We start from the raw sequence: 25,735 nt of genomic DNA on the forward strand, positions 1-25,735 counted from the left end.
CATTACACAAGCATTGCATTACACAGAAACCAGCACTGTGTTGCACCTTCAGATTTGCAGAAGGGAATGAATGAAGCTGAGCAAAGTGCAGAACTTCAAGCATGTAAAAAACACCTTCACAAAGTGCTAATAATAACGATGACACAATCATTTTCAATAACATTTCTTTATTCATGTCCCAGTGAATGTGGATATATACATAAATAAGGACATGAAGTGCTGTAATACTTGTGACAAAACATTTGTGACAGTCACTCGCAACGGCTCATTTCTGAACCTCTTTAGCAGAGAGATGCTGAGAAAATGAGCCTCTAGTAACCTCTGCCTTGGAGAGATTTGTAGAAACCTTGATTATAAACATCTCTCCAGACAGGTGCAGCCGTTTCCAGACATAATAATAATAATAATAATAATAATAATAATAATAATAATAATAATAATAATAATAATAATAATAATAATAAAGACCAGGTTATAGCATTTTATTTTCTTCGTGCATACACAGCTACACACAAACAATAAAGACACGCCTAACAGTTGTTATTTACTGTTCATAAGTTCGTGACCCCAACGTAGGAAAAGTCATAACATAGTATGGGGGTAACATTAAGGTTAACGGAAACCGGGGTGGGGTCAAACACAATACAGGGCGGGTTCTGATATGGTATCGCAAAATAAGTTTGATTGATTCAGTAGAATCATAAAAAAATGATATCATGAAATCCAACGAGGCGTACCACAGACATAGCGCCCGCAATCACGAACACGCAGCCGCGCCGGAGCTGCAGAACTCGCTTTGACATGTGTGCTTCTATTGATTGTTCATTTCAGTGCCTGTGTAAAGCTGAAAAACGTTACTCCAAGCAATCGCTGTATACTAATGAAAAATAGTCACTGTTCGTATTTATTTTTAATTCTAGGCTGTTTTTTTGTTTATTTATTTATTTAATTGCTTCGTTTTGAAGAAGTAAAGAGATTTATTTTAAATCAGGCGATCTAAACGGTCGCCCCGAGTCTATTTGCTAGTGAGTGTGGAAGGCCCCCGCCCTGACTCTTCAGATTTCTGTCATAACATTGACTGGTTTACAGCGTTGCTTTTTAATTTTCGACATTTTCCGCTGGGATTAAAACCTCTGTAATTAACGATGCCCCTCTTCGAGGGACTGGGAACCGGTGGGGAGAAGACAGCTGTGGTTATCGACCTGGGAACAGCCTACACAAAGTACGTATGGGCGTTGTTGTTGTCATTAATGTTTATACAGTGACTCGACCAGTACAGTAGAACGCCTAGTACTGGGAGCACCCTGGGGTTTGCGCATACCAGTACCCGAACAGATACCGCTGTCAGTGTTTACACCAGCGCTCATCAAAGATACATACCAGCAGCGGAGTCGGTGCCAGTGGGTGTACTTACTGGTTGTAACATCGGTCCATTTGTGTTTATTTCTGTCACGTTTCTGTTAATGCAGTAACTACAGAAAACATCAACAACGTGACAACAAAACAAAACAAACCAGCGTCCGGAATGAACTGAAGCGATTCATTCCGCACCCCCTCAGACTTCTGACAGTTTACCACTAAGATAAAAACGCACTGTAGGCACACACACCCATATCTGAAGTATACAAACTGCTATGCAGTGGGAGGCTTATTTCCATCCCTGGTGTTGATTTCCCTGCGTCTCTGTGACCCTGCCTGTGTCTCTGTGACCCTGCCTGCGTCTCTGTGACCCTGCCTGTGTCTCTGTGACCCTGCCTGCGTCTCTGTGACCCTGCCTGCGTCTCTGTGACTCTGCCTGCGTCTCTGTGACCCTGCCTGCGTCTCTGTGACCCTGCCTGCGTCTCTGTGACCCTGCGAGCGTCTCTGTGACCCTGCCTGTGTCTCTGTGACCCTGCCTGCGTCTCTCTGACCCTGCCGTGTGTGTTTCTTGTGCAGATGTGGCTTCGCTGGAGAGTCTGGCCCGCGGTGCATCATCCCCAGTGAGATACAGAGGACAGGACAGGTGAGCGCTCGGCCATCCTTCTCAGATATTAACAGCCTGGTGTAGTAATGAATTCAACCTTTTACTTACCGTTGGGGTAAGTGCTTTTAAATACACGTGTGAGCTGTGAAGAGTAGGCTGACAAACTCTTTGGCGTATACCATCCTCTTTGTGTGAAATGTATTGTGTGTGTGTGAACCTTCCTCTCCCTACTTGTGTTCCAGGCTGTCAAAGTGGTCCAGCACAACATCAACACAGAGGAGCTGTACTCCAACCTGAAGGAGTTCATCCACATGCTGTACTTCAGGTACCTGCCCCCAGCCTTACTGAGCTGCAGCACATTAAGAAATGAATAATGCTGTGGTTTGTACAGCAGGGATGGAAGTAAGACTCCCGTTGCATAGCAGTTTGATCCATTCCTGATTTTACTTTGAGTTTTAGTAAGACACACCTGGGCTTGTTACCGAAACACTCATGGAATGGGTGAAACTGCTATGCAATAGGAGTCTTATTTCCATCCCATGCACTTTATCACAGAAAGATGTCAAGGACCCTTCACTTTAATCTTAGTGTTGACAGACACTGCACACTTAATGTACATAAAACTAAACATGAAATTCTAAGATGCTCTGTGCTAAATAAAACAAAGTTAAGGTCGACTCACATCTCCAAATGTATTCGTCAGCATTGCATGTGCGGTTCATGACGGCTAATTCCAGATTAAATGTGTATTAATGATGCCGTTTGTGCTGGAAGAGAGGATGGGACATTAAGGATGCTTATAGAGTTTGAGAACTTTATTTCAATTTATAAACAGATTTTGATTGATGAAAGTGGTTCTTAAATGTATATACATGTAAGTTTTTTTTTTTGCTATACAAGATTTTTTAAAAGTAAAAAACTCTCCCTCTCTCCCTCCCTCTCTCCCTCCCTCTCCCTCTCTCTCTGTGTGCTGTTTGCAGACACCTGCTGGTGAACCCCCGGGATCGGCGTGTAGTGATTATTGAGTCTGTTCTGTGCCCCTCTCACTTCAGAGACACCCTCACCAGAGTCCTGTTCAAGCACTTCGAGGTACTGGGGGGGGTGGGGGGGTACAATACCTCCGGCAGCGAGGGACTCATAGATTGATGCCTTTAGTAATGTGTGATGTGCTTGCTGACCTCAGACATCTCTCAATAGTAAGAGCAGCTTTGTATAAATATATAAAATGAATCCTTTCACATGGGTCGTATTTGACCCCAGATCTCCGTAGATGAAAGGCTAGTGATTTAGCCCGCGGTCTGCACCACCTGCCCCCCACAAGGCTCCCGTACTGACCCCTCTCTCTGTTATTCTCTCACTTCCCCGCCCCATGACAGGTCCCCTCTGTGCTCTTCGCTCCCAGTCACCTGATGGCCCTCCTCACACTGGGCATCGACTCTGCACTGGTACTGGACTGTGGCTACACAGAGACACTGGCACTGCCTGTATCCTTCACCTGAACCCAGAGCTGCACCCTTACAGTCAGGGGGATCAGAGGAACAATCTACCAGAGCCAGGGTGTGGAGCCGAGAGCAGCCTTGCACTCCAGTCTCTTCAATTCTCTTCTAAGACTATGTTAGAGCTGGGAGTCTGAGAAGAGGGTGAAGGAGTGGGTTAGCTGCTTTATATTGTACTATGACATAATGTATTGTAGTGTGTTGTTTTATATTCTAATCAGAGACCCTGTTAGAGCCCAGTGGGGTGGTGAGGGGATAGACTAGCAGCTCTGTGTTGTATAACTGTGTGTTGTATTGTATTATAGGATCATATTGTATTATCTCCTAATGCAGTGTAAGAGCAAAGAGTTGGAGGGTGAAAGAGTGGATTGAATAGCATTATATAATATTATATTCATTGAGACAGTGTTATAGCAGTAAGGAGTGGGTGTCAGGTCTGTATCTCAGACCGCTGTGTCAGTGAGAGTGAGTGTGCTGTGAGCTCCATGCCGTGGTCTGTCCTGAGCCCCCACAGTGAGAGTGAGTGTGCTGTGAGCCCCATGCCGTTGTCTGTCCTGAGCCCCCCGCAGGTATATGAGGGGATCCCTGTCCTGTCTGCCTGGGAGGCGCTGCCCCTGGGAGGGAAGGTCATCCACAAGTGAGTGCCTAGCAGGATTGCACAGTTCCCATTATTTTAAGCTATTTAAGTTTTGATTAAAAACAAGTTTAACAAAATAAGAAAATGAAATATTGACATCAACTCTCATCTCCTTGTCTGTGTGTGCGTGCCTGTGTGTGCGTGTCTTTGCATTTGTGTCCCTGTGTGTGTTTGTGTGTGTGTGTGTTTGTCTGCATGTGCACAACTCTGCATCTATCTCTGTGCGTGTCTCTGTGCGTGTCTCTGCGTGTGCAGGGAGCTGGAGAGCCTGCTGATTGAGCAGTGTACCGTTGACACAGATTCCTCCACGGGACAGAGCCTGCCCTCCGTCATGGGTGAGTCCTTGTCACACACCCCCTCTCACCCCCTCAGTCAGGTTCAGCTTTACTTTACAATATAACCCCTTGCTGTCTGCTGTACTGCAATCTGCAATAGTGTAGCTTCATTCTGCAATAGAGCCTGCTCCTGTTTATTGCAGTGTAGATCCCTATTGTATTGTATAGAAGTGAACTGTAGCTTTACTCCACGGTGTCACTCTTTGGTGTCAGTCGATCCGTAGAGAAACCGGCTTGTAAAGTTCTTGGAGTCTCACTGCTTCCTCATTATCTCACAGGCTCCATTCCAGAAGAAATCCTTGAAGATATTAAAGGTAGGAGTCACCTAATTCATGCTGTTCTGTGCACCTTTGGGTATTGAATTGAATGTTTCTGTTTCCTTTCCAAACTGTGTTGCTCCAGGTACCTGTCTGCATTTTCTATACAGATTTTTTTGTTCCCAATTCTTTAAAATGATTGTTACTTGTGTGTATGGGAACAACTTCGAATACATATTAAATATGAAATAAATGAGCTTGTACACTTACTTAAGCTGCGTGTGTGTGTGTGTGTGTGTGTGTGTGTGTGTGTGTGTGTGTGTGTGTGTGTGTGTGTGTGTTTGCAGTGCGCACGTGCTTCGTCAGTGATCTGCAGAGAGGACTCCAGATCCAACAGGCCAAGTTCAACCTGGAGGGCACCGCGCAGGTCAGCCGCAATTTTTAAATATGTTTTTCTACAGAATCAGTCCCTAAGTCATCGAATAGAAGTCATGTGCAGAATTCTGCAAAACCTCCCAGTGTTGCCTCTGCACCTCCTGCTCAAAGTAGACCAAAGTAGACGAGGAGGCTGCGATGCGGTGCAGAGCATGTGAACTTTCCCATCTATATCTATTATATTATAATGCATAATGTTTTTTTTCAAAGTTATGGCAGGGCAACTTTTCGAACTCCACAGAGTTCACACAAACTGTTTTAAAATGCTTTTCTAAAATGTAATTAAAAAGTGGTGATCGAAGTGCGGGTCTCGCTTTCTCTCTGCAGCGCCCGGCCCCGCCCCCTGATGTGGATTACCCTCTCGACGGGGAAAAGATCCTGCACATCAAGGGAGCGCTCAGGTGAGAGAGCTTGAAACCCAGATCTGAGCGGGTCGCGCGGAGACAGCAATCTGGTTCCAGTAATATCCGCTATTCTTACCTGTCATGTGCTCTGTATGTAGCTGTCAAGCGTGCTGCTTTGAAAGAAAGCTGTTTGCTTGCTGTACTATCAGGAAGTCTGCTTGTTACACTTGCCTTGGTCATTTCACCTCTGCAGCGTCTTTCAATCAAAGCATGTCAGTCAATAGACGAAGCAGCTGATTGGTTAATGACAGGATAGGAGGAGTGGGGACAATTTCACTCTCCAGGTTACCAAGAAAGCATGAACAGAGATTCCGAGCCTCGTGCAGGACCATGTTTTAAAATGAAAGTAAAGTGCATGTCTGCTGTAAAATATGTTTCTTGTAAAACTGCACTTTTGAGACACTGTATATGAAGTGGAAGTGAGTGCACGACTGGTAACACTTCAGGGATTATTTGCACAACCCTGTAATGAATGCATTGAAAGTGTTTGGAGTGCACCTGTGTGGTTCTTAATCTCAATGCTTCATATGGCAAACAACCCGTCCTATTGCTTTCTATTATTATTATTATTATTATTATTATTATTATTATTATTATTATTATTATTATTGTGTTGTGGTTGTAGTTGCTAATGTGGATGCTGTGTGTTTTGCAGAGACTCTGTTATTGAGATGCTGTTTGAACAGGACAATGAGGAGAAATCTGTCGCTACGTTAATCCTGGACTCGCTCGTCAAGGTAAACGTGCTGAACACACTTTAATACCAGGCTCTGCCGTACACACACCTGCACAGGTGACTTTAATACCAGGTTCTGCCGTACACACACCTGCACAGGTGACTTTAATACCAGGCTCTGCTGTACACACACCTGCACAGGTGACTTTAATACCAGGCTGTGCCGTACACACACCTGCACAGGTGACTTTAATACCAGGCTGTGCCGTACACACACCTGCACAGGTGATTGTAACACTGGATATTCTCTCTATCTCTCTCTCCCCCCTCTCCTCTCTCAGTGCCCGATAGACACTCGGAAGGCCCTCTCTGAGAACCTGGTTGTTATCGGAGGCACGGCCATGCTGCCCGGGTTCCTGCACAGGATCCTGGCTGAGATGAGAGCCCTGCTAGAGAGGCCCAAGTACCGGCAGGCTCTGTCCACCAAGACCCTCCGCCTGCACAGCCCCCCCGCCAAGCCCAACTGCACCGCCTGGCTCGGAGGTGAGAGGGCGCTGTCCTTCAGTGCGGCACGAGCCCATTATTCGGATCAAGCTCTCCACAGCTCGGGGTCATTAAGTGAAACGAGTGAGGAAACAGCTGCTGGGGTTTGTGTGGATCGCTGTTCTCCAGAGTCTTAAGAAAAGCAGCAATCGTCCCAAACCCAGGCAGCTGTTTGTTCACCTGTTTCGCTCTGAATGGTAAATCAGGCCGATCGACACCAGTGATCTGCACCTGATCGTCCTCGGCAGCTGATTTTTGTGGAGCGCTCAGTCCGAACAATCGGTTTGTGCAGCGCTGTCCTTTTTAACCCATAACTGTGCAATGCACCGTGTTGTATCTGATGATATTAACAAACATTGGCTAATTTTGCTGAAATGGGTTTTCAGCAGTTGCACAGGATTGAGCCCATGGTCCCTGGTCTGTGTCTGACTGTGTGTCTCTGTTTTCGGGGCTCCAGGTGCGATCTTCGGGGCTCTGCAGGATATCCTGGGCAGCCGCTCGGTGTCGCGGGAGTATTACAGTCAGACGGGCCGCATCCCTGACTGGTGCTGCCTGACCTCCCCCCCTCCCGAGATCATTTACGATGCAGGCAAGACTCCACCCCCGCTCATGAAGAGAGCCTTCTCCACTGAGAAATGAGACCCAACTCACCTCACTGTATCCACCTTCCTAACTATCAGCCTGTCTGTGTCAGTCTATCCAACTCCTCATGAAGAGAGCCTTCTCCACTGAGAAATGAGACCCAACTCACCTCACTCTATCCACCTTCCTAACTATCAGCCTGTCTGTGTCAGTCTATCCAACTCCTCATGAAGAGAGCCTTCTCCACTGAGAAATGAGACCCAACTCACCTCACTCTATCCACCTTCCTAACTATCAGCCTGTCTGTGTCAGTCTATCCAACTCCTCATGAAGAGAGCCTTCTCCACTGAGAAATGAGACACGCAAACTCCCCTCTATCTATCTATCTATCTGTCAATGTAATATCACTAAGCTCCCTTCTCCCTCTGTACCTTCCTAGCTGCCTGTTCAACTCTTTGAAGACAGCATTCTCCTCTGATCGTGGCGTGCTCCCCATTGATCTGTTTACACACAGCCCTGAAGTAAGGGCTGGGGCTTGTGAGCGCAAGTGTTCCCTGGACACAAGCCTTTTTCTTTGTTTTGTTTAAAGCTCAGTATTTATTTCTTGTCTTGTCTGAAGCCTCTATAAAAACCCATGTTGACTGATGGATAGCTTTTTGTTTTGATCTGGGAACCCAGTGCAGCTTTGAGTGAAACGCTGTCTTTGAAATTTCTACACACACACTCTGAAATAAATCACTGTAGCAAACTGACAAGAGCGAATTCTTTGTCTTTGGTTTTTAAATGTTTTTATATTATAAAGTGTATATGCATTAACATGGGCAAGCCCAAGCATTTTTCATGTGTATTTTGGAAAGACCCCTTTGCCTTGCTAATAGTGTGATGTAGAAGACGAGTGATCAGTGTAACACCGGTGTACCGTGTTCATGGAGGCAATCCCAGCTCTGATCCTCGGAGTGCTGTCTGCACTGTGGTGTATTTGTGAATCTGTTTATTTAGCAAAATTATTAACTAAGTTTAAGAAATATGTTCTTAATATGTAATTTAAAATATAAACTGTTCCGTGTGTAATCCAGTTAGTTGTGTTGTATGTGATTACAATGCAGCGTGCTCGTTACTTATTATTAAATGGCGAAAACAAAAATAAACCGCTCGCCCGACGTGGGGCTCGGACCCACGACCCTGTCAAGGGCGCCGGAGCCTTTCTAGAAGTGGGGGGGCCCAAGACCAAAGTGTGTGTGTGTGTGGTGGTGCGGGGGGGATATATTAACATGCTACTTATCTTGCAACTGTAATTTAACATATAACTATGGTATGAACAAAAAAAACTCATTTAAAATATATATAATTATTATTTCTGCACTTCCCTTGCATTGTATCAGGAGTGTCTCGCTCTACCGACTGAGGGAGCAGGGCGCTGCTGTGGGACCCAGACTCTGAACCGGAGCTGATATATGTACACACGGTTATAAATATCACAGAGCGCACTGACCCTGACAGGCATGTGTTTTTGTATACCCCACTACCCCGACCTGTCTTACAAAGTCTAGTTTTGGACTTTGGAGCCACGCTGCCGACATAACTACATACGGAATGCGGCTATTCAGTTCACTGAAGGTGGGGCTAGCAGTGAGAAAACCCGCTGCAATTTATTTTAACTGGGTCAGGCGGCGCTTTGTAAGCGCCGGTAGCGGGTTGAAAATGTCACCGGTAAACCTGAGAGTGGAGCCCGACTCGAAGTGTCTCTTCGACCGGCCCGTGACGGTGAAAGTGGACGGTCTGGCCCCGCGTCAGTTGGTGACACTGCGGGCGACGTTGACTGACGAGAAGGGAGACATCTTCAGCTCATCCGCCCGCTATCAGTCGGACGGGAAGGGGCGGCTGGATCTCTCCGAGTCCCCCGCTCTAGGAGGTGACTATTCCGGGGTACAGCCCATGGGCTTTCTGTGGGCTCTCAAGCCCCAGAGCCCGTGGAGAAGGCTGATGAAAAGGGACGTGACGACACCGTACAAGGTGGATATCGAGGTCCGGTCCGGTGGGGAAGCCGTGGGCAAGGACACCCCTGGGCCGCTGCTTGCCTCCTGCGCACACGAGCGGGGGTTCATCGGCCAGGGCGTGAGGAGGGTGCCGGTGAGAGAGGGGCGCATCCGGGCAACGCTCTTTCTGCCGCCCGGTGAGTGAGCGTGGGATGTTTGCATTGTATAACGACATGTCATTTTATCAAATAGAATTAAACCGTCACATTAATTTAGTGGTTGTACTACCAGCTTGATTAGCCACAGTGTATAAGGTGACAAGCTCCGGTGTGTCTTATTAAACTCATAGTAAAGCATGCAGACGATCAAACTGCTGTGCAGTGGGAGTCTTATTGCCACCCCTGGCATGTAAGAGACACTTCATGTTATTTCATGTTATAGTTCAGACAGGCAGGCAGGGAGGCAGCCAGGTATGCATGCAGGCAGCTGACCGCTTTCTCTGCAGGCGAGGGTCCGTTCCCGGGGCTGGTTGACCTGGGCGGGACGGCGGGGGGGCTGCTCGAATATCGCTCCAGCTTGCTGGCAGGGCACGGCTTCGCTGCGATGGCCCTGGCGTACTTCGGGTTCGAGGACCTCCCGGAGAGGATGTGGGAGTTCCACCTGGAGTACTTCGAGGAGGCGCTGCGGTACCTCCAGGCTCTGCCGCAGGTGAGGAAGCCCCGTCACAGCGGCGGTGTCTCCCTGCAGCACTGCCCTCCCTCTGCATTACAGATGTGTTAACCTCTGATAGTTAAGATCACTGTACAAATCAGAAATTACTGCTAGCCGTGGGAGTCATTATTATTATTATTATTATTATTATTATTAAGCTCACATAATGAATTTAAAACCTGGAGCGGTTCAGACATACTTTTGTCGTTGTTTATCGTCCCTCGGCTGATCTGCGCTGTCTCTTCTCAGCTGCTGCTTCTTTAATGAAAGGCTGGCAGCTCGAATCACTGTGACTCACTGCTGCCACCTACTGGTCATAAAACAGAACACAATTATGAACTTAATTATTGTGTTTTGTGATATTTGCTTTGTGGTAATATGTTTTAAAAAGTCTTAATATACAGGACTTGTCAAGCCTTCCTGCGTCAGTTTCCCCCTCATCTTTCTTCTTTGAGGAATATATTGTGTACAATTACAGAAGTCATGTTCCATGGATTCTGTTGTCCTGCTCTGGTCACAATCTCCACTGCCATGCTTGCCTGTGATCTTCAGGAATTTATTAACGGCGCAGTGTTCTATTCTAATTCTACTCCAGGTGATTTCCTCTCTTCTATTCTTACACCTGCTGTGTACCTTCTTATCACCCACTGGACAAATGCTAAAACAATGTCTCCCTTTTCCATCACTATCCACTGCTCTTGCCATTTTATCAAAACCTTCCTCTTGACAATCCTGTGTACCTCTGTCCTGCCCAATGAAATGTTGATGTTCATTAAATCTGCTCTTTCATTTCCCCTTCTTCCGATATGTGCAGGAATCCAAGTAAAACTCACACCAATTCCTTTATAAAGCAACTTGTTCTACAGGTGTCTGATTCCCCTACTGTATCCTGTCTAGGTTTAGGTACCCCTGATTCAATTACCATAATAGAAGCCATAGAGTCTGAGAATATTCTTACTGTCAGGTCTGACATCATCTAGCCATTCCATAGCTAACAGTATGGCAATCATTTCTGCAGTAAACTCCTATCATTGATCAGACAACCTGACTGATTCTCCCACATCAAATGTTGTCTCATAAAAAGCAGATGACTCTCTTCCACTATCAGTATTCTGTGATCCATCTGTATATAAGTGTGTATATATCCCTCGTCTTTTCGATATACCCTTCTACTATCCTCTTCGCTGTTGTTTTATCTTCCACCCCTTGTGATGTTTCTTTTAAAATGAATTCTCTCTTCTGCTCTGTGCGCTGCCGTGGTGGTGTAAGTGACATGCGTTTGTCATTGTCTTTTCACAGCTCTCTTCACTGAGCTGTTTCAATCCTGGCTCTTGTGCTCACGCTGCTTGTTCGTTCTGTTTCCACTCAGGTGCGCCGGGGCGGTGTGGGCGTGGTCGGTATCTCGAAGGGTGCGGACCTGGCTCTCTCCGTGGCCAGCTTCCTGCCCGGAGTCTCAGCGGTGGTCAGCGTGGCCGGCTGCAACGCCAACTTCATGACCCCGCTGCAGTGTGGGGGGTCGACGCTGCTGCCCGGCCTGGGCATGTGTCTGGAGCGGGTTCGAGTGGACGAGGCCCTGGGGGGGGTGCTGGACTTGTCGGACTGCTACGAGGACCCCCGGGACCCCTCCCTGCAGGGCTGCGTGGTGCCCATCGAGAGGGCCAGCGCCAGGTTCTTGTTCCTGGTGGGCGAGGACGATCAGAACTGGCCCAGCACGCTGTACGCCGCGGAGGCAGCGCGGAGGCTGGGGACTCATGGCAGGGCCCCCCCTGAGGTGATGAGCTTCCCCGGGGCCGGACACCTCCTGGAGCCCCCCTACTTCCCGCACTGCCACGCCTCCTTCCACAAGCTCGTGGGAGCCCCCCTGCTGTGGGGAGGGCAGCCCCAGCCTCACGCAGTCGCGCAGGAGCAGGCCTGGAGCAGGGTGCTGAGCTTCCTGAAGGAGAGTCTGCCGGGGGAGGTGGCGCGGAGCAGGCTGTGAGGCACACACACCAGCGCTGGGTACCCTTGACTGTAGTGCATATATATTGAGCTCTGTTTGGAAATGCAACAAGACATGGGGCTCTGTGTAACTGCCTTTTGTTTGATATATTTTGAAAGTGTTTCCTCCGGTCTTAATTAACTCCTGTTTTTTTTTTAAAGGAGAAAAAAAATCATGTTACAGGAAGACCTCGAGAGTGCTTGAGAGAACTTGAAATATACAACTTAGCTGCTTGGTTCTAGTTTTGTAAAATGAACATTTCATGAAAGACTGGAGTAAAGGCTTTGCAAATATGGCCCTTTGTTTTCTTATATATATATATATAAATCTGGAATGTGATTTGATACGTAATTCATTTGCATTTGGTTTCATTATTGTAACTTAAAAAAAAAAAATAAATAAATAAAAAACTTGGTAAATTGTGTCAGGTACCTCTTCCTTTTGTTGGGGGGAGGCTGTGAAGCAGCTCCGTGCTGTGGGGGGGTTGGGAGGCTGTGAAGCAGCTCCGTGCTGTGGGGGGGTTGGGAGGCTGTGAAGCAGCTCCGTGCTGTGGGGGGGTTGGGAGGCTGTGAAGCAGCTCCGTGCTGTGGGGGGGTTGGGAGGCTGTGAAGCAGCTCCGTGCTGTGGGGGGGTTGGGACGCTGTGAAGCAGCTCCGTGCTGTGGGGGGGTTGGGACGCTGTGAAGCAGCTCCGTGCTGTGGGGGGGTTGGGACGCTGTGAAGCAGCTCCGTGCTGTGGGGGGGTTGGGACGCTGTGAAGCAGCTCCGTGCTGTGGGGGGGTTGGGACGCTGTGAAGCAGCTCCGTGCTGTGGGGGGGTTGGGAGGCTGTGAAGCAGCTCCGTGCTGTGGGGGGGTTGGGAGGCTGTGAAGCAGCTCCGTGCTGTGGGGGGGTTGGGACGCTGTGAAGCAGCTCCGTGCTGTGGGGGGGTTGGGACGCTGTGAAGCAGCTCCGTGCTGTGGGGGGGTTGGGACGCTGTGAAGCAGCTCCGTGCTGTGGGGGGGTTGGGACGCTGTGAAGCAGCTCCGTGCTGTGGGGGGGTTGGGACGCTGTGAAGCAGCTCCGTGCTGTGGGGGGGTTGGGACGCTGTGAAGCAGCTCCGTGCTGTGGGGGGGTTGGGACGCTGTGAAGCAGCTCCGTGCTGTGGGGGGGTTGGGACGCTGTGAAGCAGCTCCGTGCTGTGGTTGGAAGCATCGTGACTGTCATGCGACTGCCCCCGCCTCTAGCTACGCAAGACCGTAAACCTGACGCATTGCACTGCAGCGGCTCGAACCAATGTCTCAGTTTAACAGCACTTTTTTTTTTCTTTTCTTTTCTCGAAAGCTCGTTGCTGTCTGGTTCCAAGCGCAGCAGGGTTTGGCAGTTTCTTTGGTAACAGAACAAGTGGAGACAGAGTTTCTCTGCTGCAGGTTACCTGCGCTCGGAGACATGTTTCTGTGCAGCGAGCGAGGGCAGCTCAAACTAACGCCAGTTGTTTTTCCTCTCTCAGTGCTAAGGGAACCGCTCAATAGCAACACATACCAGAAACTCTATAGAATAGTGTAATAAAATAACTGAAGGGCACAGTATCTCATAATCTACCATTTAATCTAGCGAGGGAGAGAAAAACAAGCCGCCAAATTGAACAAAAATACCGTGGGTGCGTTCACGGATATCATTCTGCGCAGATTCTGTGTAGAATCTGAGCAATTTAGCCAATGGGTGCGTTCACGGAGACCATTCTTAGAAGATGATTGGCTGTATTGTTCAGATTGTGCAGAATGATCCCGTGAACGCACCCTCGTTGAGCATGCTTATCTCGGGTTAACGTGTATGCTGTATATCTGATCAGAGACAGGCAGCTCGACAGCATTCTTCAGGATTTCGAGTTCATTATCACTGAGTCACGCCTCTGTAAAGTAGGTGTGATTGCGCTTCTCGGGGGTGGTAGAAACAGGTTTCAGTCTAGGAGTGAGACGAAAGTCAAGGTGAAACAGGAGCTAGACGTTTACTCCGGTATTTCTGTGTGTCTCTCGTTTTCCTTTCTTGTTTGAATGGGATAGAAGCAGGCTGCCCGGTTGCCATGCTGCGCAGAGGCTCTATCCGCACCCTCCAGGTGCTGGCCGCTGTGTTCGTGAAGACCCAAGACAGGGCGAGGACGTTTGAGCAACACAACCTGCCGGCAACAACTAGGGTAGGAACCATTCAAAACAACAATAAGTGGGGTTTTTAACTCCCTGTGACGGGGTTCGTGTAGCTGTAGTTTGTCTGTTTCTATCTGTGCCACTGCTGTGTACATAATTACACAGCAGTAATGTAAATATCTAAAAATGCACAGTATAATACACACACACACACACACACACACACACACACACACACACACACACACACACAGAGTCAGCACTCGCATATCCGACCCTACACTTTCACTTCAGTAAACGAGTGTGACGCATATCTGATTATTTCATTCTCGCCTGTTCCAACCCTTGTCTGTTTTTCAGGGAGCACAAAGAAGATACAATGTCAAAAACACATAGCTGGAAGGACTGAGTATAATGGGGGTTGATTTTATTCTTAATAGGAGGACGGTACAGTGAGACTGGTGTGTATCTGAGTGTGGGGTAGCCCAGTGCTGACTGTATATATGCAATAGTTTACATTGTGCACACAGTCACCACTTCTCTGCAGAACTGCTGGAAATAATTTTCATATTTTTCTTTTCTTTAGAAAGAAGTTGATCCTTACAGGAACCTTTCTGTGAAAATCATAGAAGCCAAAAACATTCCCAAGAAGGATCTGTGTGAGTTCTGACAGCGCTGCAGAGCTGAGAGTGGAGTGTGTAGACTAGCGCTCATTATTATTACTGTGCTGGTAATGACAGCGCTGCAGAGCTGAGAGTGGAGTGTGTAGACTAGTGCTCATTATTATTAATGTGCTGGTAATGACAGCGCTGCAGAGCTGAGAGTGGAGTGTGTAGACTAGTGCTCATTATTATTAATGTGCTGGTAATGACAGCGCTGCAGAGCTGAGAGTGGAGTGTGTAGACTAGTGCTCATTATTATTAATGTGCTGGTAATGACAGCGCTGCAGAGCTGAGAGTGGAGTGTGTAGACTAGTGCTCATTATTATTAATGTGCTGGTAATGACAGCGCTGCAGAGCTGAGAGTGGAGTGTGTAGACTAGTGCTCATTATTATTAATTTGCTGGTAATGACAGCGCTGCAGAGCTGAGAGTGGAGTGTGTAGACTAGTGCTCATTATTATTAATGTGCTGGTAATGACAGCGCTGCAGAGCTGAGAGTGGAGTGTTTGGGCTGGTATTAAAATACAGAGTGATGACAGTCAGCAGGGCTTGAAACTCACACTCGCCACGCAACCAGCCAGGAGTTTGATGTTAAAATAATTTGGTGTAGGGTGCAGGGTGCAGGGCACAGGTTGTAGGGTGCAGGGCGCAGGGTGCAGGGTGCAGGGTTAGTGCGAGTTTCAGTCCTCCAGTCAGTAGTTGAGTGAGGTGTTGCTGTCTCTCTGCAGTTTCTCAGTCAGACTGCTACGTGGCTCTCAGACTCCCCACAGCATCGTCGAAGACTCACCGCACCCGAACCGTGTGGGACTCTAGCGCCCCCGTGTGGAACGAGACCTTCCGCTACAGGATACACAGCCACGTGAAGGTAGGGATCGCTGGGCAGCGTCTGCCAATAGAGGGCAGGGTGCAGTAATGTGATCAGCACAGTGTGGCTGGTTAGCATTTAAAAGACAAGGAAATGCAAATTATATATATATATATATAATGTATCAAAGTAAGAACTTTGAGAGAGTGTGCGAGAGAGAGCGCAGGTCTCTGTGGAACCGTGCTGCAGTGGGAGTGTTCCACACGCTCCTGAGCTGTTCCACTTTCACATTCCGCTCTCTGTTCTAGAACGTTCTGGAGCTGAGTGTGCTTGACCAGGACCTGCTCTCCAGAGACGACCTCTGCATCAACGTGTTCTATGACCTCGATAACCTTTCACCCGGGGAGGTGGTACGGCACGTCTTCACACTGGACCCTGAGGTGAGGGGGGGAGAGGAGGGGAGGGGGAAAGGGGGAGAGGGGGGGCGAGGAGGGGAGGGGGAAAGGGGGAGAGGGGGGGCGAGGTGGGGAGGGGTGCGCAGGAAACAGAAGAGTACAGTGTGTTACCATCATCACTGTTATACAGCACTGTAGTGTAATACACGTTGACTTTACCTGTTGCCAGGAAAAGCTGTATGGTTTTATATAAATAATAATAATGTAATAATTTCATGTGTCCCTTTTAAAATGTAAAGAAGTGAGAAATCATTGAAAGTCTGTCTCTGAACATGATGTGATTTTCCTGTGTTTAGCCCAAACCTGTGAAGCATGCAATTCTGCACGTAGACAAAGCCCCACCACGCTGTTTTAATAAGACCATGTGGTATGACCTGGGGTTTCGTCTTTGCTTCTCACAAGATGTTACTGCTCATTTCTGTTGTAAAACCACGAGTCTATCTGTTGAAACCAGATATGCAGCTTGGAGCTATGCTTGATCACAGGTTCAAACCACAAACTTCTGCTTAAATGACACAATAGAATCGTAGAACTCCAGCTCCTATGAGAGGGAGGGCTTTGTAATTGCTGAGAATGACCTGGTAACACCTGTGTGGGTGGAAGCCCACGTCCTGAGGGATGTAACCTGCCCAGTATATCAATGTATGGAGCTGTTGTTTCGGGGCTCCAATGCCCCCGGAGACCCGCATGTTTGTTACAGTATTGATTTGCTTTGTTCCTGAATAAAACTCTTTGATTGAAATTACCTGAAGAAGACTGACTTATTACTGTTGAAAGAAACCCAACCTTACAAAGCCTTGAACACATTTCTGAGAATGTAATCATGAAGTGTTAAGGGAGGATGGGCTGGGATGCTGCATCGCTGAGTCCACTGGGTGACCGCACTGCTTATGAAAGAGTTGTGCTTTAGCTAGTTGTGTGTGACTCTGATTGTAACCTGTGCTGCTGTCTGTCTGTCTGTCTGTCTGTCTTGTGTTTCAGACGAGGGGGGAGCTCCACGTGGAGTTCACAGTGGAGGAGAGGTGAGCGTGAATCACAAACAGAGACACAATTGAGTTCATACAGATCCTTCCACACACTTCGGAGGGTTTCAACTTCCTCGTTTTTATTTTGTTTTTTTAATTTTTTTACAGCAAGGAGCCTCCTGGAGAAATTCAGACCAATGGTGTGCTGGTGGTAAGTGCTTGTAAAGGTGCAGTCTCGCCTGTAGGGGGCAGTGTAAAGCAGTTGAACCCCTGCCCTGGACAAGGCAGAGATAAAGAGCGAGTCAGGGGCAGAGACAGAGGGACGGGTGTCTCAACGGGGAGCTGTTCACAGAAGTTGGGTGATCTTTAATAACGGGAAAATAAACCAGGCAGCTCTCCATGTGATCTTGTAACTGAGAATCACTGACAGTGACCTCACATGCTCTAGCTGTGGGGGTATTTGAATAGTGAGATACGCGGTCAGGCACAAGCGTGCACGTTCGACTCAGCGAGCAGGTGACACTGTGACCTCATGGCTGTGGAATGTTTACCTCGTGAAAGACTGGTCTTATGAACAGTTGGGATATTCAGAATAAATGTACCCCCGGTGCCTCTGAAGTGCTCTGTTTGAATTCTCACCTCGCTGCTGTAACACCGATCAGGAGGGCTAGAGATCAGCGGGAGACCTCCTCTCCGTGTGTCACTGTGCAAGCACCATATAGTCATGCAGGTACAGTGCGCTGTAATGAGCTCTCTCTGCAAGGCCTTGTCTGTTAGCTCTGATAATAGAGTCCAGGGTTCACTTCTCACTCACTAGCAGCAGCTGACAAAATCATTCCACAGCCCTTCCTGTCCCACACTTGCAGTTTTAAAAGAAACACACGCTACATCAGAGATGTATCCTCATTGAAAACAAAAATACAGGACTCAGTCTGCAGCTGTGTTTTTATTTATATATTTATTTAATAGATTTCACCTTTTACAGGTAAAAGGTTAAAGCACATTGTATCATGCAGAGGGACCGGCTGGGTTTCACTCTCTGGGCTCTGTCTTTCAGGCCAGCCATCTTTCCCTTCTGGAGGTCCAGGTGGAGAACAGCACAGAGGCGAAGGCGCTCACTAGAGGTCAGTGAATATTGTGATGCATCCCCAGCCTGGCTGGACTGAGGATCTCTCCGGTATAGGGACACTGTGTGGTGTGCTGCTGAGGCCAGGTAGAAGGGTCAGTGAATATTGTGATGCATCTCCAGCATGGCTGGACGGAGGATCTCTCCGGTATAGGGACACTGTGTGGTGTGCTGCTGAGGCCAGGTAGAAGGGTCAGTGAATATTGTGATGCATCTCCAGCATGGCTGGACGGAGGATCTCTCCGGTATAGGGACACTGTGTGGTGTGCTGCTGAGGCCAGGTAGAAGGGTCAGTGAATATTGTGATGCATCCCCAGCCTGGCTGGACGGAGGATCTCTCCGGTATAGGGACACTGTGTGGTGTGCTGCTGAGGCCAGGTAGAAGGGTCAGTGAATATTGTGATGCATCCCCAGCCTGGCTGGACGGGGGATCTCTCCTGTATAGGGACACTGTGTGGTGTGGCGCTGAGGCCAGGTAGAAGGGTCAGTGAGCCCTGCTAGGAAATTCAAGCTTAGTTTCAAGTAATCCCCATCAAACAGTCAGTAGTGGTGAATTTAGAAATGCTCACGTAAACTCGGTTCACTTCAGTTCAATATTTAGTCATTCTTGATTTCTAAGGAGGTAGTGATAATAGTAGTCATACTGAAACCAAACATCTGGACTGGAAAGTTTTCTTCAATTGAAGTTAATTTCAGTTCTGATACTGTCAGTTCATATCTCGTTTGCAAGTAAGATTTTCAGCTGCTGCGTTTTCTCTGCCTAAAAAAAATTCAATCGTCAGAATTCAGTACAAATATTTAAATAAAATGCATTACATCAAACATTCAGTAAGTGTGGCCTTGCACAGTGATTTATTAACACAGTCGATTTATAATTTTTTCTTGTATTTGATGCATTGCTGGTTTTGTAAATGTATATGTATAGATGTATTCGTGATTTTGTTAGATTCTGTTTAAAAATAAAATCGTGCGGCTACGTCTTTGAGAAGCTGAGCGGTGTTTTATTGGGAGGCTGACAGCGTGCTGTGATCCTATTGGTTGCAGAGGATGAAAGCCTCGCCCTGCAGGTGACAGGAGCCTATGAGAAGGAGCAGACTGTGTTTGGCCTGCCCCCCCACCCCGCCCCTATGCAACCCCTGACCTTCCACCTCAACCTGGACCTGGAGGCTGAGATAAGCGCCAGGCTGACCCCGGACAGCAATGTGAAGGTGCGACTCGGTCACAGCGGCTTCACTGGAACAGCCAGTCATTCACTCTGTAAAGGCACACAGAGGCATGTGGGCTTATTCTTGGGTACACAGTGTTTTCTGTGAAAATGCAGGTAACCCTTTGTTTTCTATGTAAACCCGTGTGGCTGTCTCAGAGGACAAGCAGCCTCAAAGCTGAGCAGGCATACAGGCCGAGGCGGTTCTAAATCTCTCTGATAGATAACCAGACTGTATCGAGGTCATGTGTCTAAATGAGGGGGGTTATTATTGGACGCTGTTGTGTCACCGTGGCAACCGACTCTTTACTCCTCCCCTTTCAGAGTGAGGACCCTGCAGAAGAGGAAGAGGCGGGGCACACCCCCGACGCAGCGGCCGTGACGCTGACATCACTTCCTGTTGGACAAGAAGTCTTGCTGTCAGTCCCTGTTGGAAAGGTCGGTCAGTGTGTCTGTGTGTCTGTCTGTCTGTGTGTGTGTCTGTCTGTGTGTCTGTCTATGTGTCTGTCTGTCTGTCTGTCTGTCTGTCTGTCTGTGTGTCTATGTGTCTGTCTGTCTTACTGTCGTGGCTGATAGTAATAGAAAACAGTAATGTAGCAAGTCCCACCTGTTTGAGTCTTTCTTTCTTTCTTTCTTTCTTTCTTTCTTTCTTTCTTTCTTTCTCATTTAATCAGATCAACCAAACCTCCTCTCTTTGCAGGATAAAGATATCGAACTTAAGCTGAAGGCTACAGACAGGTCAGTATTGATATTATTACTGTTATTCATTTTTCTTTGTGGGGGGGACTGTGTGGCGCAATGTAAAACACTCTGTCATGATATTGTGTGTGTGTGTGTGCAGCACGGAGGCCCTGGACCTGCGTCTGGGGTTCGATCTCTCTGCGATGGAGCTGCAGTGTGTGGAGAGGAGGAAGCTGCGGGCGTGTCAGGCCCTGCAGAGAGTCCTGCACCTGAGCCAAGCGCCCCACCCCGAGGAGGTGAACATCTCCCCTCTCATTCCACTTCAAATGGTCTCTGCTGGCATTGCAAGTCAGTGTTAATGTCATGACACGTCACACAAGCAAGTCAGTGTTAATGTCATGACACGTCACACAAGCAAGTCAGTGTTAATGCAGCACTCTGTTGATGCTTGTGCTGTATGTATCTCTGTTTTGATTTGTCAGTCCTCTCTCTCCCGCTCTGCAGGTACCCGTGGTGGCAGTAGTGGGATCAGGGGGAGGGATCCGAGCGATGACCTCGCTGCTGGGCTCCCTGCTTGGTCTGCAGAGGCTGGACCTGCTGGACACAGTGACCTACATCGCGGGGGTCTCGGGTTCGACATGGTGGGTACGCTGGAGCCGAACAGCATCTGAATACTGCTGCCTGCCTTTCACCATACAGCAACCCTAACCCTAACCCTAACCCTAACCCTGACCCTAACCCTGCACCCTACAGCAATCCCGCTGGCCTGCACTGTGCTCTCTGACATCACTAAGTACCAGGTCCACCATTACGAGCATCTTTGAGTTTAAGATTCACGCTGTTTAAACAAGATGTCTTCGGAAATCACCGAAACAGTGACGCTTTAAACAGCGAGAAGATGTTTTTGTCAATAAAACTGATTCTATCAAACCTAAGTGCTTGATACAGTGTCCCCTGCATATTTCACACACGGTTTTATAGTCTCAAAATGATTTGTTGGTCACTAATTACAGTATAAAGGGAAAATGACTGCAAGGAGGTTGCGATTCCCCCCTCTCTCCTCAGGGCCATGTCCGGCCTCTACACAGACCCAGACTGGTCCCAGCATGACCTGCAGGGCCCGATCAGGAGAGCCCAGGCCGCGGTGAGTAAGAGCCAGCTGGGCATGCTGTCGACGGAGCGGCTGCAGTATTACTGTGGGGAGCTGAAGAGGAGGGCAGGCGAGGGGCAGGCAGTCAGCTTCCTGGACCTGTGGGGGCTGATCATCGAGTACCTGATCCATGGAGAGGTGAGACGAGGAGGCTGCCCTGCACTGGCTCACTCACCCACACACCCCTGGCATCAGCCAATCACAGGGTGCCCTGGCTCACTCACCCACACACTCACCCCTGGCATTAGCCAATTACAGGGTGTACTGGCTCACTCACACACACACACCCCTGGCATCAGCCAATCACAGGGTGCCCTGGCTCACTCACACACACACACACCCCTGGCATCAGCCAATCACAGGGTGCCCTGGCTCACTCACACACACACACACCCCTGGCATCAGCCAATCACAGGGTGCCCTGGCTCACTCACCCACACACTCACCCCTGGCATTAGCCAATTACAGGGTGTACTGGGTCACTAACACACACACACCCCTGGCATCAGCCAATCACAGGGTGCCCTGGCTCACTCACCCACACACTCACCCCTGGCATTAGCCAATTACAGGGTGTACTGGGTCACTAACACACACACACTCCTGGCATCAGCCAATCACAGGGTGCCCTGGCTCACTCACACACACACACACCCCTGGCATCAGCCAATCACAGGGTGCCCTAGCTCACTCACACACACACACACCCCTGGCATCAGCCAATCACAGGGTGCCTTGGCTCACTCACACACACACACACCCCTGGCATTAGCTAATCACAGGGTGCCCTGGCTCACTCACACACACACACACCCCTGGCATCAGCCAATCACAGGGTGCCCTGGCTCACTCACACACACACACCCCTGGCATCAGCCAATCAAAGGGAAGGGTTTGCCAGTACCTCTTATTATCCTGTGCACTGAATTCCAGTGCTCAAAAATTAAACCACAACAATGAAAACACACACACCTACCGCTTACCTTTAAGAAAATATTAAGTGAAATTGCTGACATAGAAAAGCGTGAAGTAAAAGCACCCTACACACAACGTATTAACCTAGAGCAGCGGCAGGATTCTTAGCAAGTCGACAATACTTTTATTTATAGTTAACACATTTACAGGACAGGATTTATAAACACCAATTACTCTAAAAGGAACATGAAACCAACTAAGACTTCCTTACAACAAGCCCTCTGGATTCAATTCCTGTGTTTTAATTCTGGTTTGTGCATCGAGGCTCTTTGAGTCTCCAGCCCTACTGGACTGCATGTGTTTATTTCTGTATTTTCTGTTATTCAGAGGGACCCAGCCACCCTGTCTGACCAGCAGAGGGCAGTAGCAGAGGGTCAGAACCCCTTTCCCATTTACACAGCCGTCAACCTGAAGGAGGGGATCTCGGGGAGTGCCAGCATGGCAGGTAACAGCACAGGCATCACACGCTGGGGGACAGCTCGCATTGCAAATACTGGGGCACCGCGCTGCAGGACAGCTCGCATTGCAAATACTGGGGCACCGCGCTGCAGGACAGCTCGCATTGCAAATACTGGGGCACCGCGCTGCTGGACAGCTCGCATTGCAAATACTGGGGCACCGCGCTGCTGGACAGCTCGCATTGCAAATACTGGGGCACCGCGCTGCTGGACAGCTCGCATTGCAAATACTGGGGCACCGCGCTGCTGGACAGCTCGCATTGCAAATACTGGGGCACCGCGCTGCAGGACAGCTCGCATTGCAAATACTGGGGCACCGCGCTGCTGGACAGCTCGCATTGCAAATACTGGAGCACCGCGCTGCAGGACAGCTCGCATTGCAAATACTGGGGCACCGCGCTGCAGGACAGCTCGCATTGCAAATACTGAGGCACCGCGCTGCAGGACAGCTCGCATTGCAAATACTGGGGCACCGCGCTGCTGGACAGCTCGCATTGCAAATACTGGGGCACCGCGCTGCTGGACAGCTCGCATTGCAAATACTGGAGTTCAGGAGGGACAGAGAGAATTTTTATTTTATTGTTTTTCATCAGGCACCATTAAACCCAGACCAGCACAAATAGAAAATAAAACAAGGCTGCCAGATTGGTATTAGATTTGGCCGATTCCGTCTCTTTCGCTTGGAGACTGGTCTGCTCACTGTACAGAGCCTAGAGATCGGTGCTTTACAAAGACACGCCACTATTGATCTGAACCCTTTACCCCCCCAGAGTGGTGCGAGTTCACCCCCTATGAAGTGGGCTTGCCCAAGTACGGAGCCTTCATCCGGGCCGAGGACTTTGGGAGCGAGTTCTACATGGGTCACCTGATCAAGAGACACCCCGAGACACGCATCCCCTACCTGCTGGGTGAGTGCAGGGACCCTGAGACACGCATCCCTACCTGCTGGGTGAGTGCAGGGCAGGCACCCCGAGACACACATCCCCTACCTGCTGGGTGAGTGCAGGGCAGGGACCCCGAGACACACATCCCCTACCTGCTGGGTGAGTGCAGGGCAGGGACCCCGAGACACGCATCCCCTACCTGCTGGGTGAGTGCAGGGCAGGGACCCCGAGACACGCATCCCCTACCTGCTGGGTGAGTGCAGGGACCCTGAGACACGCATCCCTACCTGCTGGGTGAGTGCAGGGCAGGGACCCTGAGACACACCCCCTACCTGCTGGGTGAGTGCAGGGCAGGCACCCCGAGACACACATCCCCTACCTGCTGGGTGAGTGCAGGGCAGGGACCCCGAGACATGCATCCCCTACCTGCTGGGTGAGTGCAGGGCAGGGATCCCGAGACACATCCCCTACCTGCTGGGTGAGTGCAGGGCAGGGATCCCGAGACACATCCCCTACCTGCTGGGTGAGTGCAGGGCAGGGATCCCGAGACACATCCCCTACCTGCTGGGTGAGTGCAGGGCAGGGACCCCGAGACACGCATCCCCTACCTGCTGGGTGAGTGCAGGGCAGGGACCCCGAGACACGCATCCCCTACCTGCTGGGTGAGTGCAGGGATCCCGAGACACGCATCCCCTACCTGCTGGGTGAGTGCAGGGACCCTGAGACACACATCCCCTACCTGCTGGGTGAGTGCAGGGACCCAGAGACACACATCCCCTACCTGCTGGGTGAGTGCAGGGCAGGGACCCCGAGACACGCATCCCCTACCTGCTGGGTGAGTGCAGGGATCCTGAGACACGCATCCCCTACCTGCTGGGTGAGTGCAGGGACCCTGAGACACGCATCCCCTACCTGCTGGGTGAGTGCAGGGCAGGGACCCCAAAACGGAAGAAAACGGGGCAGTAAATACCGGGGTATCTCTTTTATTGAATTCTTTTTTTTTTAAATTTAAAATAAATGCAAAATTAAAATATAAAGATGGCTATGAATACTAAATCAAGTCCACTTTTCCATGCTAAACGTACAGTCCAGAGATGGAAATAAGATTCCTATCGCACAGCAGTTTCACCCATTCCAGCTTGATTCGCCACAGTGTATAGGTAACTAGCTCAGGTGTGTCTTATTAAACTCAGAATAAAACCAGGAAGGGATCAAACTGTTATCCCTGCATGTCAGAGATATTGGAGCAGATCACTGACACACCTCCCTCCCATGTCTTTGCTGTGTTTCTGCAGGGCTGTGGAGCAACTTGTTCTCCATTAACCTGACCCAGGGCTTGACCTCGCTGTCTGGCTCCTTTCCAAACTGGATCCAGTGGCTCAGAGAGGCCGTGCGCAGCAAGGGTAAGAGGAGCTTGTTATTTAACACTAACCTTAACCTTAACCCCAACCCCAATGCGAGGCACGTTAGCAACACATAACATGGGCTACTAAACTGATTCAGAGAGTACACAGTGTGTTATTGAAGGGCTGTTGTGATTGTCTCCTCCCTCCAGACGAGGGCGCTGTGGCGGGGAGGCCAGCCGCGCTGGACACCTTCTTCGTGACTCCGGTCAGCGCGGTCACCCAGCTGCTGGAGGAGATGCTGAGTGACCGGCCCATCATCGGCCAGAGCTACAACTTCATGAGGGGACTGAACCTGCATCGAGACTACAGCCAGAGCCACGGGTTCACTGCATGGAATGGTAACACAGGGAGTGAGAGAGGGAGGGAGCAGGGGGAGCGCAAGAGAGGGGCTGAGTCTGCATCGAGACTACAGCCAGAGCCACGGGTTCACTGCATGGATAGGTAACACAGGGAGTGAGAGAGGGAGGGAGCAGGGGGAGCGGAAGAGAGGGGCTGAGTCTGCATCGAGACTACAGCCAGAGCCGCGGGAGCAACGGGGCGCAGGGCTGGTCTGTGGCTCTGCCTGCCTGTAAAGCCCGGGCTCTGTGTTTTCAGGGACCCATCTGGATGCCTTCCCGAATCAGCTGACCCCTGCTGACCCCCAGCTGCACTTGGCAGATTCGGGGTTCTCCATCAACACGGGGACCCCGCCCCTGCTGAGACCCGAGAGGGGCGTCGACGTGCTGCTGTCATTCAACTTCACCTGGGGGGACCAGTTCAAGGTGAGGGGGGCCAGTGGGGTGGGACACCTGACCTAAAACCATTCTGACGGTAACCATGACCGCAGCAGAACAGACAGAAGACTCCCCTTC

At 49.6% G+C, this 25,735-nt stretch overlaps 3 protein-coding genes across 3 annotated transcripts in view; all 3 read left to right on the forward strand.

Moving 5' to 3' along the window:
• The first annotated feature begins 998 nt into the window (after window positions 1–998).
• Window positions 999–8,083, forward strand: LOC117415891 (actin-related protein 10-like). The gene is made up of 13 exons (XM_034919953.2): window positions 999–1,222; window positions 1,936–2,002; window positions 2,206–2,288; window positions 2,944–3,052; window positions 3,340–3,447; window positions 4,029–4,096; window positions 4,352–4,431; window positions 4,710–4,745; window positions 5,036–5,115; window positions 5,451–5,524; window positions 6,183–6,264; window positions 6,545–6,746; window positions 7,204–8,083. The coding sequence occupies exons 1-13, from the start codon at window positions 1,146–1,148 to the stop codon at window positions 7,383–7,385; spliced, it is 1,248 nt and encodes a 415-aa protein (XP_034775844.2). The 5' UTR covers window positions 999–1,145; the 3' UTR covers window positions 7,386–8,083.
• Window positions 8,084–8,608: 525 nt separating this feature from the next.
• LOC117421980 (acyl-coenzyme A thioesterase 1-like) lies at window positions 8,609–12,358 on the forward strand. The gene is made up of 3 exons (XM_034036550.3): window positions 8,609–9,501; window positions 9,810–10,012; window positions 11,385–12,358. Exons 1-3 carry the CDS (start codon window positions 8,922–8,924, stop codon window positions 11,991–11,993), a joined length of 1,392 nt encoding a protein of 463 aa, XP_033892441.3. The 5' UTR covers window positions 8,609–8,921; the 3' UTR covers window positions 11,994–12,358.
• A 1,006-nt stretch (window positions 12,359–13,364) lies between these two features.
• Window positions 13,365–25,735, forward strand: part of LOC117421957 (cytosolic phospholipase A2 zeta-like) — a 14,085-nt gene continuing 1,714 nt past the window's right edge. The window contains exons 1-18 of the mRNA XM_058986556.1: window positions 13,365–14,164; window positions 14,701–14,773; window positions 15,504–15,640; window positions 15,889–16,020; window positions 17,017–17,057; window positions 17,169–17,211; window positions 18,058–18,124; window positions 19,171–19,334; window positions 19,655–19,768; window positions 20,031–20,068; window positions 20,172–20,307; window positions 20,516–20,652; window positions 21,077–21,299; window positions 22,464–22,581; window positions 23,365–23,502; window positions 24,774–24,881; window positions 25,034–25,222; window positions 25,479–25,645. Coding sequence (XP_058842539.1) covers window positions 14,054–14,164; window positions 14,701–14,773; window positions 15,504–15,640; window positions 15,889–16,020; window positions 17,017–17,057; window positions 17,169–17,211; window positions 18,058–18,124; window positions 19,171–19,334; window positions 19,655–19,768; window positions 20,031–20,068; window positions 20,172–20,307; window positions 20,516–20,652; window positions 21,077–21,299; window positions 22,464–22,581; window positions 23,365–23,502; window positions 24,774–24,881; window positions 25,034–25,222; window positions 25,479–25,645 — 2,136 coding nt within the window. The 5' untranslated portion in view covers window positions 13,365–14,053. The remainder of the gene's footprint in view (window positions 14,165–14,700; window positions 14,774–15,503; window positions 15,641–15,888; window positions 16,021–17,016; window positions 17,058–17,168; window positions 17,212–18,057; window positions 18,125–19,170; window positions 19,335–19,654; window positions 19,769–20,030; window positions 20,069–20,171; window positions 20,308–20,515; window positions 20,653–21,076; window positions 21,300–22,463; window positions 22,582–23,364; window positions 23,503–24,773; window positions 24,882–25,033; window positions 25,223–25,478; window positions 25,646–25,735) is intronic.

The sequence above is a fragment of the Acipenser ruthenus genome, chromosome 15 (assembly GCF_902713425.1).
Source record: "Acipenser ruthenus chromosome 15, fAciRut3.2 maternal haplotype, whole genome shotgun sequence".
Taxonomy (NCBI): Eukaryota; Metazoa; Chordata; class Actinopteri; order Acipenseriformes; family Acipenseridae; genus Acipenser; species Acipenser ruthenus.

Bases quoted from the DNA above. Each gene is read 5' to 3' on its own strand.
- LOC117415891 (XM_034919953.2), top strand. From the start codon at position 1,146: ATGCCCCTCTTCGAGGGACTGGGAACCGGTGGGGAGAAGACAGCTGTG. The intron at 3,053-3,339 runs GTACTGGGGGGG...GCCCCATGACAG, and splicing joins TCCTGTTCAAGCACTTCGAG to GTCCCCTCTGTGCTCTTCGC. The intron at 4,746-5,035 runs GTAGGAGTCACC...GTGTGTTTGCAG, and splicing joins AATCCTTGAAGATATTAAAG to TGCGCACGTGCTTCGTCAGT.
- LOC117421980 (XM_034036550.3), top strand. From the start codon at position 8,922: ATGCGGCTATTCAGTTCACTGAAGGTGGGGCTAGCAGTGAGAAAACCC. The intron at 9,502-9,809 runs GTGAGTGAGCGT...CTTTCTCTGCAG, and splicing joins AACGCTCTTTCTGCCGCCCG to GCGAGGGTCCGTTCCCGGGG. The intron at 10,013-11,384 runs GTGAGGAAGCCC...GTTTCCACTCAG, and splicing joins ACCTCCAGGCTCTGCCGCAG to GTGCGCCGGGGCGGTGTGGG.